This window comes from Agelaius phoeniceus, chromosome 6 (assembly GCF_051311805.1).
Source record: "Agelaius phoeniceus isolate bAgePho1 chromosome 6, bAgePho1.hap1, whole genome shotgun sequence".
In the NCBI taxonomy this organism is placed as follows: Eukaryota; Metazoa; Chordata; class Aves; order Passeriformes; family Icteridae; genus Agelaius; species Agelaius phoeniceus.
Window position 1 is genome coordinate 27,819,529 of NC_135270.1, and position 21,201 is coordinate 27,840,729.

The 21,201-nt window shown below is 37.5% G+C and overlaps 1 protein-coding gene across 1 annotated transcript in view; it reads left to right on the plus strand.

Annotated features, from left to right (window-relative positions):
* Positions 1-21,201, plus strand: part of STARD9 (StAR related lipid transfer domain containing 9) — a 93,961-nt gene that overhangs the window by 46,150 nt on the left and 26,610 nt on the right. The window contains exons 9-21 of the mRNA XM_054635706.2: positions 1,053-1,125; positions 1,999-2,066; positions 3,034-3,131; positions 3,348-3,548; positions 3,946-4,043; positions 5,829-5,906; positions 6,620-6,694; positions 7,200-7,379; positions 11,179-11,230; positions 12,124-12,261; positions 13,073-13,155; positions 14,181-14,284; positions 16,425-16,472. Coding sequence (XP_054491681.2) covers positions 1,053-1,125; positions 1,999-2,066; positions 3,034-3,131; positions 3,348-3,548; positions 3,946-4,043; positions 5,829-5,906; positions 6,620-6,694; positions 7,200-7,379; positions 11,179-11,230; positions 12,124-12,261; positions 13,073-13,155; positions 14,181-14,284; positions 16,425-16,472 — 1,296 coding nt within the window. The remainder of the gene's footprint in view (positions 1-1,052; positions 1,126-1,998; positions 2,067-3,033; positions 3,132-3,347; positions 3,549-3,945; positions 4,044-5,828; positions 5,907-6,619; positions 6,695-7,199; positions 7,380-11,178; positions 11,231-12,123; positions 12,262-13,072; positions 13,156-14,180; positions 14,285-16,424; positions 16,473-21,201) is intronic.

Consider the following 21,201-nt stretch of genomic DNA (forward strand, 5'->3'; position numbering starts at 1 on the left):
GCTCAGCTGCCTGTAGCTTTTGGCCACTCAGGACTGTGGAGGAGGTGTAGGAAGCAGAGAACACTGGGGAGGAGAGTCCTGGCTTTGCCCTGGTGCCCTGGGCACTCAGCAGCGCACACACAGCTGCAGTTCTCTGCTCTCTAGTGCAACTGCTCTCTGCAGTGGCTCTGACAGCTGGGCTGGTAACAAAAGCATGGTACCACAGTCCTTTTCTGCCCTACTAAAGTTACCTACTGTTGTTGAGGGCAGGCTTGGCAAAACTGATGATAAAGGCTGCATGTATAGCTGATACTCAAGGCAAGCTCAAAGGAGAAAAGCCTGTGTCCTTGCTTTTGCCCTGGACAAAATGCTAATTTCTTTGGGTTTCTCTAATTAAAACAATAATAAAGAAAGTAGAATTTCCAAAAGTTTGCACTACAGAGGCAGTGAGAGAATTCTACTGCTCCTTCTGTGAGCAGTTCCTGCTTGCCGGAGTGCCCTGGGTCAGAGCACAAGAGCCATCTGTCCATGTCAGAGTCACCAAGTGCCACACAGGGAATTACAGTACTCATTTAGCACTCACATGGGTGGACTGCTTAGTCTCCTTGGGCTCCTCTGGCAGTGTAAAAGAGCTATACCAGGGTAAAGGAACTCCAGAAGTTGTCTATGAAGACTTTTGAATCCTTTGGAAATGCCAAGGGATAAAAATGGAGACAAATGGAAATGTGCTGGCTTGTGCACTCTGTATTGGGGATGAACTGTTTGATGCTGTTGCTGGCTGTACTTCTCTGCTGTGCTCCCTGCTTATGCCACACCTTCTACCTGTGCTGTAAGGCTGCTTTAAGATATCTCCTCAGAGTGCTGCTGGTGGAAAAAAACCACCTCTGATTGATCCTCACTTTCCACCTTTCCATGTTCTCTGCCAAATGCTCAGGGATCAGATCCAAGAATGCAGCCTGCCATATTCTCCAAGTTTCACATTTTTTCATATATCTGCTGTATTTGTTGATTTTGATTTTCCCGAATACAGGGAAGTAACCCTTGGTAATTGAATGGTTTGTTCTTCTTTCTAGAATCACAGCAGCTACACATATTCACAATGCCAGCAGCAGATCCCATGCTATCTTCACCATCCACTACACTCAGGTTAGCTAAAAATAACCCAACTTCCTCACTTCCAAAAGCATTGCTCACTGTGTTGTGCATTGTTTACTTGTCACTATTTTGTGCTGTTTGTAGTAATGGTGGAAACTGTTACTTATTTCCTTTGGATCACACTGCAGATGTGTTGAGTGTTTGTTGAAGCATTCTGTTCCTTTGTGCAAGCTTATAGTCAGAAGTGATGCCAAAACCTCACTTTTAAAAGAAATGTTTTCAGTTTCAATCAGCCTCAGCCCTTTGAAATGCAATAGCCCCTCAGATGCTGCAAAAATTATATGTGAATATGTTTGAGGTTATGTTTTATCACACTTGTTTAGGATTCTTAATTGAAGCATTAGTTTATACCAAAATTTTGTATCTGTCCAGCTTTTTAGATGTGCTCATCTTTTTAGCATTTGGCATCCAGTACTCTCCCTGAGACAATGCAGCCTTTCTCTAGAGGAATTACATCCTTCCCTGGCAGGGAAGTCGTTCAGTGATCCAATAGACCTTTTCTATCTCACACTCTTAACATCCTGTAATCACAGAACATTTTGGGATATTTTCCCTTACTTTCACAAAAGACCTTTGGAATACATTAGTGGAAAATAACTCTGCAAGGTCTACAAGAAAGCCTTTCACAGTCTCTAAGCAGTAAAGGTTTTTTTGAGAGGAAATTGGCATAAGAGGGTAGTTTCTCTGTGGGGTGAGAAAGCTGTTGAGTTAGTGATTTGAACATAGTCTGAGGGTCAAGGTCACAAACAAAGGCAGTGAGACAGTCAAATGTACAACTCAGCTTTAAACAAAAGAGCACATCAATTTTATTTTCATTAATTAATTAAGGGGAATAATCTTCCTTATTGATTTTTTTTTCTTCAGGCTATATTGGAGAACAATCTTCCCTCTGAAATTGCAAGCAAGATCAACTTAGTGGATCTTGCAGGCAGGTAATAATATACTGAAGGGCAGAGAGATAATTTTCTCTGAAGATGTTGGCAGTACTGTCTTAAAAGATGAAGTTTAATATTTTAAAATTTCATTGAACTAACAGAAAGCCTGACTTTCTTATATTGTAACAGGGAATATTAAGCTAATATTGTCTTTGTCAATACTTCTTCTGTACTTGGTAATGGTTTTCATTGGGGAAGGGAATTCCTGGGTACTCAGAACCAATACTGTGTTTTTGCATATATTTAAGGTAGTTCCATTCAGCTCTATAGTCTTATTAAGTTGCTTTTCTGGTAGGTGTTGTTGGAATTACTAAATCTGTCCTTGAAAAGAGAGGGGCAAAAAGGAATGCGTTCCTCATGACTGCCTAGCATAGGCAGGAGAAAATAGCTATATCTCACTGTCTATATTGTTTATATTCCTAAAGTTCCTAAGTCTCTGATCTTTGTTGTGTATTTCAGTGAGGTACATGTGGTTGTGCTGGATGTGACAGAAAACAGAAAGATGGAAGTTGTGCTGAAGAATTATAGAACAGTTAGAGAAAAGGACTTTTGTTTTCTCAAGAACATAAATTACCATGCACGTATGGTCAGAGAAAGTGGCATTGAGGGAATATACAGACTTTTGTACTGAGCCAGGCTACCCTTGTGGAGATGTGAAATATATGTTCTTCTTTTAAATTCAGAACTACTCTGATTAGGTAGCCCAGTTCAGACTTGAGTTTATGTTTTGGTGGGTCCTTAACAGTGCATTGCACCAACAGCCTTTGCTCATGGTTGTTTGAATTTTCTGAAATAGAAGGCAATACGAAATATTTGAAGAATATGGGATTTTTAATTGCAAAGCTCATAATTTCTATTTTCTTGTATTGCTTGAAAATACATAATGTTTTCATATTGACTGTATGCTAATAATTAAGCATTTTTGTTTATTTTGCATTGTCTTTTTCACACTTGCTTGCTACAGTGAAAGAGCTGATCCCAGTTACTGTAAAGATAGAATTACCGAAGGTGCCAATATTAACAAGTCATTAGTTACACTTGGAATTGTCATATCCACTTTAGGTAAGCACATTAGTTCTTTATATTGAAGTGTAGCAATAAAAGCATACAACTCACTCACTGTGTGTTGAGTGTAAATGTTATTTGCATTTACATCAAAAAGCTCAACAGAACAGCTGTGTGGTGTCTTTATAAACTGTAATTGCATCTAAGAAAATTAAGTAGCCATGACAGAAGAAAATAACTCCTTTCCTGAGCTCTGTGGTACTTCTCCCTCAGCACAAAATTCTCAGATGTTCAGCAGCTGCCAGAGCATTAACACCCTCACAAGTGAAGGGGAGAGCAGCCATGTGGAGAGCCCTCCCTCGGGCGGCGGCAGCGGGAGCAGACGGCCAGCTTACATCCCCTACCGTGACTCCATCCTCACCTGGCTGCTGAAGGACAGCCTGGGGGGCAACTCCAAAACCATTATGATCGCCAGTGAGTTTGGTTCCTATGAATTGTTTCACATTTTGCACCACGTTGTGCCTTTAATAAGAACCTCTACTGCAGTGAGAAGACAGCTATAACACTTAGTGTCTGTCCTTGTAAAGATTTTCATAAATACCTCACAGAATACTCAAGGAAATGAAAATGCATGCTGATTGTGCATGAAATTATGTTTAAGAGTCTTACCAAGGTGATAGCTTCGATTTTAGGTGATTCATTCTGTTATAAATACAGTCTGGAGAAGACATTCTCTGTGAGCTGAATGAAATAATCCTAGGGTTGTTTTTTTTAATCTTTTAAAGGAGCAAGACTGAAAAAAAAACCTTTTTGAAAAATGATGGGTTAAGCTGAATATTTTTTAAAATTGTGTAATTTATTTTCTCTCTAGCTATCTCACCTGCGAGCTCCAGCTACAATGAGACCATGAGTACCTTGAGATATGCTGCAAATGCCAAAAATATTATTAACAAGCCCAGAGTAAATGAGGTGAGGCCTTGAGTTCTGCCTAAGGTAGCCTATTCAGTCATAATTTGTCTTCCTCTCAGTACACAAAATAATGAACCCCTTAAATACATGGGAATAATTTTGGCCAGAGAACCCGAGCTTCATTCATTGCCTGTTCTAGGAATGAGCTCTGACTTTATGACAGATTCATTTTTTTATGTAGAGGTCCTTCACAGGCTGCACAAGGTAAAAGATGGCAGAGTATTAAGGAGAGAGTCAGGTGCTGCATTGGAGGCCTGAATTCTATTGCTGCCCCTACTATCCCATTCTTGTTCAATCCTAGACGTTCAGATGCTTAAGGCAAATTTTCAGTGTGTGCTTTTTTCTCATTTCCCATCCTTACACTCAGTCCACATTTATCAAATGTGAAAAACATAAACTCTCAATCAAAGACATAGTGTTAAAACAGATTGGACGTTTTAGATACTATACTCATAAGAACCAGCATTAAAATAATTCATAGAGAAGTGCATAATTCTGTCTGTCTTTACTGCTGCAAAATTCAAGCAGCACATACTGATCCAGATCTACAATCACATATGCTAGAAATATGAAACTCAAGAATTGCTGTTCTGTAACTGACCATTCTTGACCTGAAATTCTGCATGAGACCCCCTTTACACATGATTACATAACTTAAGGACTGAATTATAGTGCATCCATTTAAGGAATATTCAGTGAATTTAGGTTTCAAAATAGTCTTGATTTCAGCCATTTCCTAATATTTACTCCATTGACTTTACAGGTTTAGTAGTATTCTTTTGTGATTTGGCATGAGTGTATCAAGGTTTTATATTGTAGATGGAAGGATAGAATCTTAGAGTTGTACTTCACTATTTGCTTTCCTAACAATACTATGTTAAATTTGGACAGAAGGAAACCCTTCTAATCCTAGGTTTCCCAAATTTAATTTGCATTTTAATTAGCAGTGCCTTTAAGTTGTTTTCAGACATCAATAGTAGCAGCAATTGTGTGCTTGGTTTTGCCAGCAGCAGTTCTCAGCTCCGTGACAGGCTAAAGTCACATAAACACTACTGGGTAAGTCACTTGTCACACACAGCCTCTCAGCCTCCCAGCTTGTGTACCCATCACTCTCTTGCACAGCCCATGGTAGACCCTTGACCCCAGCCCTTCAGTCTTCTTCCCCTCACTGCATATTGACCTGGCAGCCCAGAGAAAGCTGATTCTTGACTCAAGAGTTTGTCTGAAATGTCTGTAAAAGCTGTTTTCCAGAAACTGCCAGTGCAGAAACACTGAATCTCTGAATCTCTGAAAGTGAGATAAATGCCTGACACCAAGCAGACAGGAAATTCTTTGTGTATCAGCTTTATGTATGTATCTTTATGTGTGTATGTAAAGGCTTTTAATACCATCCTGGATGACGCTCTGACTTTGTCTCCTCCAATCAGATTTTATATACCAGCTTTAAGTTACAGCATCTTTCTGATGTAATGTAGCTATTTTGAAGGTAAATCCTTAGAAGCAGTGATGTATCCCTCTGGTCATGATGGGAACAACTGCTATGGTAGGTCTGTGTTCAGAAGAGAGATGGAAAAATGTTTATGGTAAAAGAGAATAGGTCAAAGATGAGAACCAGCTGTCCCTAGGCAGTACATTCAAGGGCCTGGCAGAGTGAAGCAAGGGGTACTGCTGTGAGTTTGCCTATTCTCCTGTCTGCCTGGCTGTTGGAATATCAATATACCACATTGATTTCTTATGCTACAGTTTAAGACCGATTTTTCAACAGTCTGTGTCTCAATGTTTCAGGATGCAAATGTGAAACTGATCAGAGAACTGAGAGAAGAAATTGATAGGTTGAAAACTATGCTGATGAGCTTTGAACTGGTATGTAGCAGCATTTCTCTACTGGAACTTTTGTGTTACTTTAGGTAGTTTACTTTCATCTCACCTGTTTATCTTTCCAAACTGTTCTCTGGGTGATTTTGTAATTATTATAAGGTTAACTGCTTTTCTATAATTTCTTCTCTTTCTGTCACTGTACTGATGAACCTGAATTATAAGTAGTCATGTAATGATTCAAAAGGATTTCCTTGTCTGTCTTTCATAGAGTTGGATTGTTTACCTGTCCAGAAATACCATAAAATAGGATATTTTATTTTTAAGGGTATGGAAGCTTCAAGAGATTAATTGATGTTTAACACTTCTGGCATGCTCTCTCCCCACAAAGGAGTTGTGAACATCTGTGAGCCCTCACAATACAGCTGACATCCCTGGTGTTTTTCCCTGTTGGAATAATATTACTGTCTTGGTTTTCCAAGCCATGGAGAGAATGTTTTGCTGGGAGAGACAGAACTTACACTTCAGAATGTATTTACACAGAACTATCTGTCAGTTATTGCTTTTCTACCAGTTCTTTGCACCAAAAAATTGCATGCAATAGCTAGAGAGATGTAGGCTAGATGCTAGAAGGCAGCATGTGTTTTGTCTTTCCTTCTCTTGACTTCATCTCCTTGAAATGCTGGAGAGTGAAAGAACATGCCTGCCAGCTGTGAATAAGAAAAGTAACGTGCAGATCTTGGTGGCTGTTGTTTGTACAGAGAAATTCCAGTCCCTCTTGGAGTGATGACAAGGATGGCAATCTGACAGAGCTGGTCCTTCAGAATGAAATGAAGGTGTGTATGAGTTCATTTCCTTGGTGCTGTAACTATCTCTCTCTCTAGGCATGGGGGATAGCATTGCTGTAGTTGTGAAACTACAGTGAAAACTGTTTTGTCTTAATCATTTCCTTTTTGCTCTGCAGATGCAGGAAACTGCTGTCCTTCATTCATGTTGAGTGTGCTCCGCCAGTTTGTGACCAAAGTCTCATGTCCTTAATGGGACACAGTCCATTGTGCATCACTAAGCCCGCACAATCTGCCTCTTGTTTGAAAGCTGTCTCAATATGTCACAGCAATCCATTATACACAGTCTCTCCCTTCTAACAAAAACTCCAATTTAGTCAAATGAAATTATTGTACACTTAGCAAAATTACTGAGAGGATTTGATCACTGCTAACCAGGAAAGGTTTTGCAGACTTTAGGTTTTGCCCAAAGACAGGCAAAATAATTTGTTAGCATGATCAAAAAGAAAAATTAACCTGCTTAGTAATGAAACAGTTCTCTCTTCTATTCTTTAAGATTGAGCAATTGACCAAAGACTGGACAAGTAAGTGGACAGACAGAAAAGCCATCATGGAAGAATACAGTGTGGACATCAACAAAGAAAAAGCTGGAGTAACAATAGATTCTAATTTACCTCATCTAATGGCCATGGATGATGATATCCTCAGCACGGGAGTGGTGCTATATCATCTCAGGGTGAGATATGGTCACTTGTCTTATTTTACCCTTTAATTTGAAAATATTTGTTTTCTTTGGAAATGGAGAGTGGTGTGGGTGACATTACAACAACAGCTATCAGAATATGAAGGTTGCTGATCACAAGACATAATGGAGGAGAAAAGCAGAAAATAATTGGAAATGGAGAAGGAGAAGAATTCATATATGAATATAATTTGACTCCTTATGAATGCATGTGCAAAGTATCTGAATTGTATTACAAGCAAAGCAAAATATTTAAAGTAGTCCGCAGACCATGAGGGCAGTTATATGTCCATATATGTGGAAACATAAAGGATGGTGCTTAAAGTATTCCAGACACACTGGTCCAAATTTTATTATGCATTTGTACACTTAAGACTGGAATATTTGTATATGTATAGATAGACGTAAGGTTTAAGAAACAAAAGCTCACTTTGGCAATGACTATATGTTGCTTTTAACCCTATGAGCGATCTGCCAGGTAGATACCAGACATGTAGCATGAAGGTTAATTACTTGTGATACTGCTGGAGCGGCTATTTTTGAAGATCATGTAGAAATCCTGGCTTCATAGATACTGTTATGTTCTGTAGCTGCTAATTTAATGCAAGTATTTTGCTAAAAAACTTTTATGACATTGTATGTATGTTACTGAACATTATGGCATATGATGTGCATGGCTGGGTCAGATGGTTTTAGGGGTTTTTTGGTTTTTGATACGGCCAGTGCTAGGCCAGACTTCAACATTTTTAATGTTGTTTAAATGAATGGAAATTAATGAAATATTGATGATGCTTAATGTGAAAGGCATGTTGGATGCATACTTCTACAGGCATGCACTCATTGCCAAACAGATGTAAAATACAGTTAAAAATCATGTATCTGTCTACTAATAAAAAATCTTTATCTAGATTTTGTGGTAATTAACAGTTTAAGGACACAGGATTTTTTTATTCCTATTAAAAATGATAGCAAATAGTTAAAATGGAAATCTTGTTGTTCTTCTATCATGTTGAAAGAGAAACTTAACTAATTTTTCTCATGCCAACACAAAGAAATTGCACTAGGTAATTATTAGGGACGAAGTATTTTTGTCCAGTGCTGATCAACATACAAATTCAACTACTCAACCCTACATTAGCAATAAATATTTTTTGAAAGCAACTGCTACTACTTAAATATTTTTTCTTTTATGTGCCATTGGGGAAAGAGCAAATATTTTCCCACACTAATTTTGGTAACACCTAATTTAAATATATTCATTTTAATGGCATAACATAGTTTGAAGGGTCACCTTCTGAAGTCCTTCATAACTCTGTCACACTAACATCTTTGTCCCTTCTTTCTTTGCTCCTAGATGCTGCCTTTTCTTTTCTTTGTGCTTTACATCTTTTAGTCTCTGGTGTATGTTACCTTCATCTGAACAGCAAGAAGGTAAAGTGTTAGCAGTTCCTTACAAACTAAGACTTCACCATATAACAACTATTTGCATTGTACTTCTAGAGAGAGGTCACAGCAGTATTTTCCAGATCATGCAAAATAAATTGTGTTACTCTTTTACTCCCCTGATATTTCATAGCATTAATTGCACTAACTGATGCTGTACCTATGCTTAATTTCTGGCTTTCATTAATAAAGGATGTATGTTTTCCTGTGATTCCGCTGACCTTTTTTGCATAGCCTAAAACTATGCAGTTTGTTTATTGTTTCAGTAAAAGATGTACTTCACAGCCTTTTTTGAAAGTTGGAGTATTCCAGAAGTGAAGGGGCAAAGCAATCTTACTTTTTATAGTTCTGTAATGTACCTTAGGAATTCTACCACTAGTGATGAGAAACTGCCAGAAGAGGTAACAATGTAAAAACACTTCAAGGGGTGTGAAGATGCACTATGGTGTGCTCAGGTCAGGTTGTGCAGTTGTTTCATCTGAAACATCCTTCCCTTTTTCAGGTGGAATACTCAATATTAAATTAAGAAAGAGTATAAATATTACAATTATTAGCTCAATAATAGGATTTAAAAAATGAAATCAGCATGGTCCTGGGATATGGTTATTTCTTTGTTTTCTCAAGTTGAGTTGGTTTGCTTGTATCATATCTGTACCCTTGGTCTCACCTGTAGTTTTTAGTTGGATTTAAACTTACCCAGAATCACTCCACTGACTGGGATACTGTTGTGAATTTCCTGAGCCAATACTGCTGTAATACACTTTTCTTAATTAAATTGTATTACCAGAGAGTTAGTTCAGCAACTTAGAAACTAAGTTTCTTTTGGAATTACAATAAGTATTTCATTGCCAAAGAAGAACATAATTGATAGTGAAGAAGATAATTGATAAAGAGAACTTTTAGGAGTTGGTTTACTTCTCTCTGTATAAAATACATGTTGCTAATTCACTTGATTGAGCGACATGAGACAAAGGCCATATGGACCACAAGTTTTCTAGAAGTTGCAGCCAACACAGGTGTATATTTTGAGTCTGCTGAACGTTAAGCTGACATGTAACTTGGTAATTGCTTCAAAGCAGAGGCACAGTCCAGCCTTCAGCCTCTCCAGAAAATGAAGTCTCAGCAGGGCTCATGCCTGGGGCATCTATTAGTTGGTTCAGACAGCTGAGCTCTGTGAGGAGCTTCTGATAACCATTCCCCTTCTGCCCAGTGCACAAACCTACTGTGATTTACCCATAATTACCCAGGACTGGGGCACCTTGAAGTAGTGCACAGCCTCTGTTTTCCCAGTCTTCAGGCTTCCAATTACTACTGCGTGCTTGATCTTTAAATTCAAGCTTTACAATACACTTGGAGCAGAGAGTATATTTAATTTGTTCTAATTTGAATACAAAATCACATTGTTTACTGTCCATAATTAATTTTAATAAAACTGAAAGGCTTGCCACGAAAGTAATTTTAGAGTGCATTTACCAATCACTTTACCATAACCAAATACAGTGTCTCTTTAAAAATTGGGAAATTATCCTAAGGAAAAACATAGAACTGGTAATGGAAAGTAATAGACTGATGGTAAATTAATTTAATTATTTGCCTTTTTTGGCATTTTTTCCCTGGGATATTGTTTAAACTCTTTTTTATTGGTATTTGCGGGCAACCATCAAAATACAGTTTTACTTCCATCCCTGACCCATAATATAGTTCAAATCTTCTTGTTCTGGAGGCTTTGGTTTCTAGGCAGTTCTTTTTTTGAAGTTACTGAATCTTCAGGTTTGGGAATTTTCCCATATACCCTGAGCACCAGGAAGACTTCATAGATGTCATTTAAATTTCAGAAAAATTTCTTCTTTAGTAGTTAGATTGAAGAGCTCATAATCTATGAAAAAGTGCCCTTACAAATTAGGAATTCTGTTACTTTTAAATTTGAAAAGCCTGGTTAATTGAATCATCATTTTGCAGCTTCTTTCTTTCTGCATGGATATTTATTAAAATAATAATCTCATATTTGTAAACACCAAGTCTCACTGTGAAAGTGCAAAGCATCAGGATACATATTCATATCCAAAATACTTGTCTCAAGCACAGTCCAATCATCCACTGAGGGTTACTTTATCTGCTGGAGTCATAGAAGCTGACTTAGCTGCAGGATGAAGAGTAATTGCAATGCTAAGGGGGAAACAGTGGGCTGAAATATTACCAGTACACAGTATTCACTTCTAACAGTGCAGTCATTCAGAGGCAATTTATTTTAAATGTTTGCTAAAATGATGTACCAAAGCTTTTTTTAAGTAGTATATCTACTATTTTTTTCCTGTAACCAACTTTTAAATTAGTTCTTTTCTTGCTTTAGGAAGGAACAACCAAAATCGGAAGAAGTGACTCAGACCAAGATCAAGACATTGGTAAGAGAATGATATTGCAACTTTGTCACATGCTCAGGTCAGACCAAGAGGTGTACATTTGTCATGTGTAACAGCTAAGGTAGTGTTTCTTTTCGTCAACTTTCTTCATTGAAGAAGTTAAGTAGAAGAGACTCATTATTAATGTTTGCTAAAATATGTGATTATTTTTTGTTTAAGAGGCCAAAAAGTCACTGGATTTGACCAAATTGAGATCTCTTCAGAATTTTCTTCCCACTTGTGAAATGCTACACTAGAGTTTAAAATTATCTACATCTTACATCCAAATTCTCAGATGTTCTGTCCTAAACTAGGGGCACAAGTGATCATGAGACATTGAAAATGCTTTTCAACGCTACTTGCACAGAATAGTTTAGATAAAGTGCAAATTATTTAGAATATGTCTTAATTTAATTTCTGCTTTTAATTTTCTCAGTCAATCTCAGGAGCTAGATACTGTGATAGAGAACTGAAACTTTCTACTGAAATTGTAAAATTTGCGGGATCCCAGCTTTGGTTAAGTTCTGCTAAGTTTGGTTATGTTTGATTATTTTCTGCCAAAAGATTAGTAAATTATAAACAACAAATGCCAAAATGGCATTAAGAAAATTCAACATAACAGAAGAATTTGCACATCAGCTCGCAGACCAGAAAGTGATGTGTAGTTTTCCAGTACCAGAAATAAAGAAACAATCTCGCTAGTTTCAATAGTGAGTTTCAATAGTAAGTTTTTTCTGTGATTTGGTATTTACTAGCAGTATTTAATCTCCTTGTTGTGCACATGATATGTTTGTCTGGGGTGTGTAGTATGCATAGTGTCAAACAGTTTGTGGTAGTCTGAGGACAGCAGGGCCATCCCAAGCCCTTCCCCAGGTGAGATGATGTCTGTGTTGCAGTTTTGCAGGGGCAGTGGATTGAAAGGAATCACTGTTTGATCGAGAACCACGGCGGCATCGTGACCCTGCGGCCGGGCCCCGGCGCGCGCTGCTCCGTCAATGGCTGTGAGGTGGCTGGGTCCTGCCGTCTGTCACAAGGCAAGATTTGTGCTTTCTGGGAAAAATGAACCCTGCATAATGGTCACCTTATCACTGCAGTTTAGATCTAGAATTTATGGATCTTGAGCAGATCAAAGAAAGATGTCTCTCAGTCTGCTGCCAGCACCACAAGTTTTGATGCATGGCTAAATAAGTTAGGTACCCCATAGAAGTAAAATTAAAACATTGGTGACAATATTCTGCCTCCTTTTGGCAACAGTGGTATGTAGGTTTCTGAAAAGGGAAGACATGTAGTCAGAGATTTTATTGTGGAAAATAGTGGAGACTGACTCTAAGCCAGCTGGCCACTGAAAGGGTTTTTTGGCAATTATATAATATGGTTGAAACAACCTTCAGCTTTTTCACAGTGTATTTAGGTGGAAGCTGGTAGCAACTAAGTCATAGGCTATGATGAATGAATTCAGATTAAATGGATCAGGCTTCCACACTTTCAGGTTTCTTAAAGTAACAGTCCAGCTCCTGGGAACTTGCAATGCTCTTAAAGATATAGTGTAAAAACAAGTTTTCAGCAGTGGGTTGGTTATGGGTTTGGCATGAAGACATGCTGGCTTTTAATATGAAAGGGGAATTTACAGTTATGTTTACTCTGCAGAGATCTCCAAGATTAGTTTGCTTGGGTGCTGTCCTTACAGATTGATAACTCTGCCATTCCATAGTGACAAATTTTAAAAATAGTTCTCTGTACTGTGATTTACAGAAAGCACTTGGTCAGATTTTTTTTTAACCTACTATTCTATAGTAGTTTGATGAATTATGTCTCTGTAAATGTCTAATTATTTTGTTTTCACAGGGGCCCTTGTTGTCCTTGGCAAATCTCATAAGTTTAGATTCAATCACCCAGCAGAAGCTGCTATCTTAAGACTAAGAAGATCAGTAAGTTCTAAAACTGTTTTTCTCTACTATATTTTTTCTCTTTTTTTCCTATTTTTTTCTTCTTAAAAGCCAGCCTGATAAAGATAATATTTCATCTCATCATCATATTCACTTGCTTCATTTCCTCCATCTAATGGCCTGTAATGACACTAAACCTCTTGTGGGAGGACACCAGCACTTCCTTCAGATGTGCTTAGCAAAAGATGATGCTGATCCTTTGAATAATTTAGTGTTTCCTATTTCTAGTCATGACTACAGTAGGATTGAAACAAAAAGGCAGAATGCTGCAGTGAAAAGACCAGTTAAGAATCTTTCCACATTTGATAATTTTCTGAGTTATCTTCCTTCTTTGTCATTTCACTGTCTTGAATGAAGTATACTAGAAGAAATGGAAAATTTATGGCATTAAGTATTTAAGTGTTGTTGACTCTGGAAGCAGTTAATTGTTACATACATCAGGAATAGACAAAATATTTCTTGGTATGTTAAACTCAGGAAAAAAATTACTGTAAGTTATTATTTGGTTTGCTAGTTCAATAATGTTTAAGAAATGAGGTAATTCTTAAAATGACTGACAAATGTAACCAAAAACCTAACTTAAAAAATATAAGTTTTCTCATTTAGGAATTAACCATATTATCAACTGCTATTGGCAAGAGTCTACCTTTTTAAATGTATTTTCATTTATTAATATTTTCTACTTTCCACTCTCCCATCCTTCTGTACTCACTTCGAGATAAGGAGCTTAACTTCTGTTTGTTTTCATTCTTAATTTCTTGATTAATGAAACATGCTGCACATTCAAATAGAGCTGCAAAAAGAGATGTGCTCAGTAACAAACACTTAGCAATTTTGCTAATTATCGAAGACTAAGCAGAAGTGTGAGATTATAAACTCACATGGGAGGTACTACGCAGCCTTGTACACAATAGTTAACAATGACAGTACTAATGATACCTTGGAACTTCCTGGGTTGCTGTGATTTTTTTTTTTAATTCCTGTCCTATGTGGTGTGCTTTCCGTAGATTAATGAAACCCCACCCACTATGAGTTATGGAGCTTTGGACTGGCTCAATTTGGATGGAAGTTGCATCAATTCTCCACACTATATCCTTTCTTCTATCTACAAGTAAGTTTAAAACTGAGAAAAAAGCAACTGAACAAGCAATTTCTCTTTTGGGATGATGTCTGAAATAAGGGACTTGGTTCAGACAAAAGAAAGCTGTATACAGAGTAAGTCCTACCACGTTTTTAAGTAAGTAGTCAAACAGAATTGTCAGAGAAAATACATTGGCCAGCCAACTAATATAGAGCATTAAGGTATACAAGCAACAAACCTGCAAAATCATTTATTGATGCTCAATTAAGAAAGTACCTCAGATGAGACTGTCAGCCTTAATTTAGTTCACTTGGACATCTGCTTTACAGCTAATCTATAATTTTTACAATATTATTACTTCAGTGCACAGAATGGCCTTTTCAGGATATGATTTAGCCAAGGCAATTATTACCTATTGACTTTCACTGTTTATTTGTTGAGGAAATCAGAAGGTTTGTTCATAAGTTCCCTTTAGTTCAAGTCCTCATTGAGCCCTTTATCTCAGAAAGCCAATGCTATTCCTTGCTTGTTTTTTTTTAACTGAGCAGTAAATAAGGCATATATTGCTTTCAAAGTGTTGAAGAGCTGCTCATCCTCAGTGTTTAGTGTATGCTTTTGTAGAAGAGACTTTATGAAATGGAAAGAATTGGTGTGATGAAGACAGTGATTAATACATATCGGGAAAATGAATTATGTTTTGTGTTTCAGTTCATAACACTGAAAATAGAATATTACTAAATTAAATATAACTGGGGTCTTTTTCTTTTTTAATTCCTCTCAGCCTAGCCCATTCAATTAACCTGTTAAAGGCAAGAAACAGCCATCTTCTCATTCATATCTGCTGGTGGTTCTGCTTCTTGCTAGAGTGGTTTTGGTGTGGTAACATACTGGGAATCTTTTATCTCTTTCTAGAGGAAGTATTTAATCTCATTTTTATGAGCATAAAATGTTATCTCTGTTTTAAATATTCTTCATTCTTCTAATCAAGTGGCCTGCTTTCCACCTTAGATAGTGTGTTTTTATATGTTCTCTTTAAGGTATCTAATGTCTGCATTTGCTTTTCATTTGCTGCAGTGATACCTGCCTATACAAAGCACTACTTAATTTTGTTTCTTTACTGAAGAACATTTTACACATCATTGCTATTCTTTTCTTAGGAAAAATTAGAAATAATTTCAAAATTAATGGTTTGTTTAATGATCCTTCAAATGTACACACCAAGGTGCTCTTTATGTTGCTAAAAACATTAGTTGTGGAGCTCTTGTCACAAGTTTTTTTGATGAATCTAGAAAAAACTGAAGAAATCCAGAAGCATTATGAAAAGTTTATCACAAATTTATCCTTGGTTTTCCCTTTTTAGCCTGACAAAACTACAGAACATTTCTGATTGATTTTTTTTCCCCAACCATGTTCAGATAGAAGACTTGTTTGTGTCAAGCAATTTTTCAATCCCTTGAACAGGATATTACAAGCATATGACATTTCTTAAAGTTACCCTCATGCTTACCTAGAGGATTTCAGATGGTTACTTCAGTAAAGATGAAAAATATTATGGTATTGATTTTCTTAGGTTTTATCAATGTCCATCTCTTATAGGACTGATCTGTAAACTATGTCCTATAATAGCTGATTTTTCACCTTAAGTAATCCAGTGTTCCTACTGTCCTTTTGAATAGTTATTTGGCATAGGTAAACTGAATTGATCTACTCAGCCTTGTTTTGCAGGAACCTGTGAGCCTGTGTTTCTATACAGACAAGAAGTTTTGCTTATGGACGGGGTTATGGTTAAAACATCTAGCCTAAGATTGATATAAGAATAAATGTCAGGTACTAAAAGGTGTGTGTGAGGTACTTTGCAAACCATAATACAGGACTAAGTGGACTACAGGGAGTGTGTATTTGATCACCAGTAGAGAAGTCCCCCTAATGCAGGGTCTTGTCTCTGTCAGTAAGGGATGCTTAGAGGAAAGTAGAAGACCAGGTAAAGCTCTGTGTGTGTCTTGTTCTCTGTCCCATTCTCACTTGAAAGTTCTTGGTGCTCTCCCAGCTGCTAGAAATCTGCATCTTCCTCTACTGAAAATGACAGTAACATTGTGTGTAATAGGCTTCAGTGAAGTTTTCTTGCCTTTTTTCCCCAAATATTTATGATTTTCTATTTTAATTTTTGCAGTCAAAAATGTAGAAACTGTGAAGAAAACAAATGTTCTCTTGAACCAAGGTAAGACTACTAATGTGTCTAAATCATGCTGAAATTTTTGGCACCTTTAGCTTTACCTTTCTCCTGTGCTACACTGATTTCCCCCAGACGGGATGGAAGCTAACACTTTAAGGTTTAATTCAAACTATTTTATCATATTGGAACAAGAATCTGTACATGAAGCTGAATTACAGGCAAGGCTCTGCAGCCATGTTCTTTATTCATGTGAGATCTTGTGCAAATGGTGTGCATCTTTGTTGCATGTGTAGAATGCATTTAAAAACCATTAATAGAGTGAGGCTTACTCTGAAGTTGCCACCAATTTCCAGCATATAAGAATCCTAAATGTATTAGATTTTGTGCCAATAGTAGGTACTGGGAATACTCATTAGTATTTTGAAAATTGCTTGGATAAACTGGGTTCTTTTCTGGTGAGAATAAAATCGCTTTAGGGAAAAGTAAAAAAAGAGAAATAATTCCTGGCATAGAATGTGATTCACTCATGCAAAGGAGCACAGCAGCTGCAAACAGAAGTAATTCAGAAATTGTTGAGTTTCCATGGGTTTAAGTACCTTTTTCATCAGGACCTGATGGTACTTTGCTTTCTTCTGGATTTTTTATTTCAGATCATGTCAATATATGTATTACAGTAATGATTATTAATGATAGGAGTCTTATCTCCCATGCTGTCAGTAGGGTGACATTTTTCTCATCTGCCTTTTATGAGTTACCAGTTCAACCTTTAATTGTACATTAAATATTTTGAGGAATGAGAGGAAAAACTATTTTCTACCACTGCACACAAATATTAAAATTTCAGGCATTGTGAGTCATTATATCATTATACTCTAATTTGGTTGCTTTTTCATACACTCGACTCATAATAGCCCCAGCACTGCAAATTTCTGATGTTTGCTGTCAGCCAACAAACACAGAAAGCTTGTGAATGGCATCAGTCATATTACAGCATCACCACAAATAAGTAGATAATAAAGGTCTTTCTCCTGCCATTGCTTTAATGCCATACAGCATACAAAGAAAAACTCTGATTTTATTGTCTTGCTGGTTTCAGAAAAAAACCCATAGGAGTTTTTCCATTAGAGTTCAGTGGTATAGCACACTGAATTATTTAGGTACTTGGAACATGCTTAAACTTTCTTTCCTTGAAAATACCAACCTTGTTAAACTGGGGGGGGGAGGAGTTTGATACAACATAACAAACATATTTATTATTCTAATGCGGCATAGTTAACTTATCCAACTACTATCTGTAAAATATTCTGAGTTCTCACTAATAGCTTTCATTTGAAAATTTCAAAATGGTCTACCAAAAAACCAAAAAGGTTAAAGAAAACTTTTTCATCTCTTAAAAGATAGCTCAAATATTCTGTTTCACAGAGAAATGTACTGTGTCAGTTACAGCAATTCTATGATTTACAGCAGAATTGTGTGAAAGGGATTAGCAGGGTAATTCGATATATAACTGACAATGTGAAGTTAGCTGAACTAGAGTTTAAAGAGGCAACATTGGCCTTTATTGGAGAATGTGCTGTGTCTTGTGCCTGTGACTCTTGGCCAAAAAGAGATCTGGTTTAGAGATATATTTAAAGGGGTGCCTTAAATAAGTCATTGCTTTACTTTTATTTTGGGGGCTTTGGCAAAGAAAAAGAGGTTTTGCATAGAAAGGCTAAAAAAACCCACATATTAAACAGAACAGTGTGATTATTCTCTAAGCAAACCAGTTAATCAGAAATCTAAATGATACTCATTTGATGGTAACTTCTGTGAAGGGGATTACTATGTGTGTAGGTTTCCAAAGATCCCTTGTTTCTAAAGGTTTCTGACTCTGCTGGCCATTTTGACTGATTTCTGGCTCCCATCTCCTGCCCACCACTCCCCAAATTTTGGGTTGAATTCTCTGAGTGGCATTCCTTCGGGAGGCTGAAGGAGATGACAACACAAGGTCTTTGTATCTCCTTTGTTGCTCTTCCCTTTGCTTTAGGGAACAGGAGGGAGAGGTTTGGCCCCTGTGTGAGGCAGCAGCAGATGTAGATCCTGTGCCTGTGCTTGGTGCCTGCTGCTGCTGCTGCTGCTGCTCTGAGCCCCTGCGGGAAGGGCCGCGGATTGGACACAGCATGAGGGGGAGGATAGAGCTGGAGAAGGTGGGAGCAGTGGTGGAGATGTGCATTAGTGGATAGGCTTGTAGCTCTAACTTGTGACTGCTCTCAGTGTGGGGTTTGCAAGGGCACAAAATGCTTTGCCTACATCTTTTTTTCTGCTTTATTTTTAACTCCTTTTCCCTTAGGAAAAATAATTTGTAAAAGGCAAATAGGACTTGAACCCTAGGCAGTCGAAAAGATGGGGATGCTAACTTGACTGATGTTTTCTTTCAGAAAACTGGTAAATTTCAGCTTTTACCACAAGTAATTATTTTTCACTGTAGTTTCTCTATTTGAGCCTTAGGATTTTGTTGCAGCAGGTATTCAGAGCTATTGCTGCCATAGTTACTGGAAGCTGCATTATGCTGTAGCAGCCGCCAGCCTCTGCATCAGCAGCAGAAGTGTTTGGGGAAGAGGGGAGGAGAATTGCACAATAGCATCCCAGAGAGCTCACAACAAAACCGGCTGGAAAAATATGTGGATTAACAGAGGGTTCGTTTAGCATGCATCGTGCAAACTTTGGAGAGAAAAATGAGATGGAAAAGCAACGCAGCAGAATCGGTATCATATTAATGTTTTCTCAGTAATTTGTGATTATCTTTAGTTTAGGGTTGGATGTCTTTTTGTTGTCATTTTACTTGCAGCTTTTAATGGTTTACTTGGAGGAGGGGGTAACAGTTGACACTTCTTGCTGCATTTGATACACCCAGAAATCTGCATGCTTTTATGAAATTCTCTGCAGAATTGCTTTTTTTAGTATGCTGTATGCTAGAGTATGCTGGTCCTCTGAAACCAAGACTTCATGTATGTCTTGATATCTACAGAAATGAAGCTGTTTCTCTTATGTTTCTCCTGAGGCTATTTTAATTCCTGCTAGAATTGTACTGAGTGCAGATTGCTTGTGTGGAAAAGCAGGCACATGAGCAACAGCATGCTGGGCTTTTTTCCTGTATCTCATAGCATTCCAGTGTTTCCTATCTAAATTTACAGTATATATGATTTAAGATGTTTTATATAAAAAAATTAGTGATCTCTCCTACTTATTACAAAATCTAGCTAAATTCCTATGTTAACTGGATTAATACTTGGTTTAGTTTAGTCATTCCAACCTATATGACACAAACTGACTGTTCTTTGAATTACTAATTAGATTATTTAGCTATGAAGTGTGTGTGAATCTGTGATTTTCTTTCTGGGCCATTGTCATGTCATTTTTTAGTTTAGTTTATCATGTTATTTCCACAATCCAGAAGTGTGCTAACATGACATAGCATGTTCAAAGGTAGAAAGGGAGCATTCTGATTTCAGGTTCTTGGTTTCAGCAGTTTCTGTGAGAGACAGATCTGTATCCCAAACTAGCCAGTAATTCTGCTCTCACAGCCAGTATTTCACAGCCAGAGGGAAAACATCCTCTTGCATTTGTGTATTATGTAAGTGGCTCTGCATGGATTTTCATTATCTTTTTGTTCCACTCCAGAAAGCTGTCTGTAAGAAGCAGCTTCATAAAAAGCTGTTCAATGTTCAGTCTCTGTATTCAGACCTTGCTTTACTGCTCTGCCTGATTTTTGCTTTGTACTGCTAGAAATTAGGAAATGAAGCAGAGACACTGAAATAACAGCAGAACTGCAACTTGTATATGTACCTGGAACAACAGTATTTTGTTACAGGGACTTTAAAGTTACAGAGGGAGAGTTGTACCAACTAGCTACATCACCTGAACAAAAGCAGAAGGAATGCTGCAGTGGTTGCTGTGCTGTGTTAGTTTTTCCAAGGGTTAAAGTGGACTATGTCTGTTCCTCTGGACTCTGCCTTTCTGGGGTGTAGTCACAATATGGAGCTGTGATTAATACCATCAGTTTGGCCTGCCTCATGTTCTGCTCTGAGTGCAAACACACAGGGCTGTTGGAAAGGATCTCACAATTTCATGTTGGTTCAGCAAAAAGCCATTACTACACACGTGAGGGAATATGCTAGTGCTGCTGAGAGCAAACAGCTCTCTGCCACGTGCATTGTTTGTATTGCTAATTCTCTGTTCCTTTATGATGTGGGGGTGGGGTGTGGTTTCAGCAAGGTTGGGAAGTACGGGAAAAGCTTGTGACCCTCTCACAACTGTAAGCAGATGTTACCTAACCACCCCTGTGGGCATTGTTAGGTCTTTCGATTGAAACACAGCTCTGAGTTGTATCATTTACTTGAATGTTCTGGGTTTCAGTTTGTAAGCAGTTTGAAATCTAATAAGTCAATTTTATGGGAAGATTGACTGAGAGCTAAAAGTTATGGTGAGGAAGAATGAGAGACATTTTATCAGAGGAATTTTATCTAGTTTTAGTAAACAGTTGCAGAACAAAAATTCTTTCACTACTGTTTTAGTATCATGCTTCTTTTCAGCCTGCTGGCAATGAGTTACTCCAGTTCCTCAGATTCATGCAGAATGATGCTAAAAAAGATAAATTAATAGAAACCAGCTCTTCTGATATTTGATTTTCTGATGTTTGATAATGCTAATGGATCCCCATCACTTCTCTTGGATTAATCTACTTTGCTTCTTTCATGGTGTCTCAAACTAAACAACTTGCCCAAGGTCATGTGAT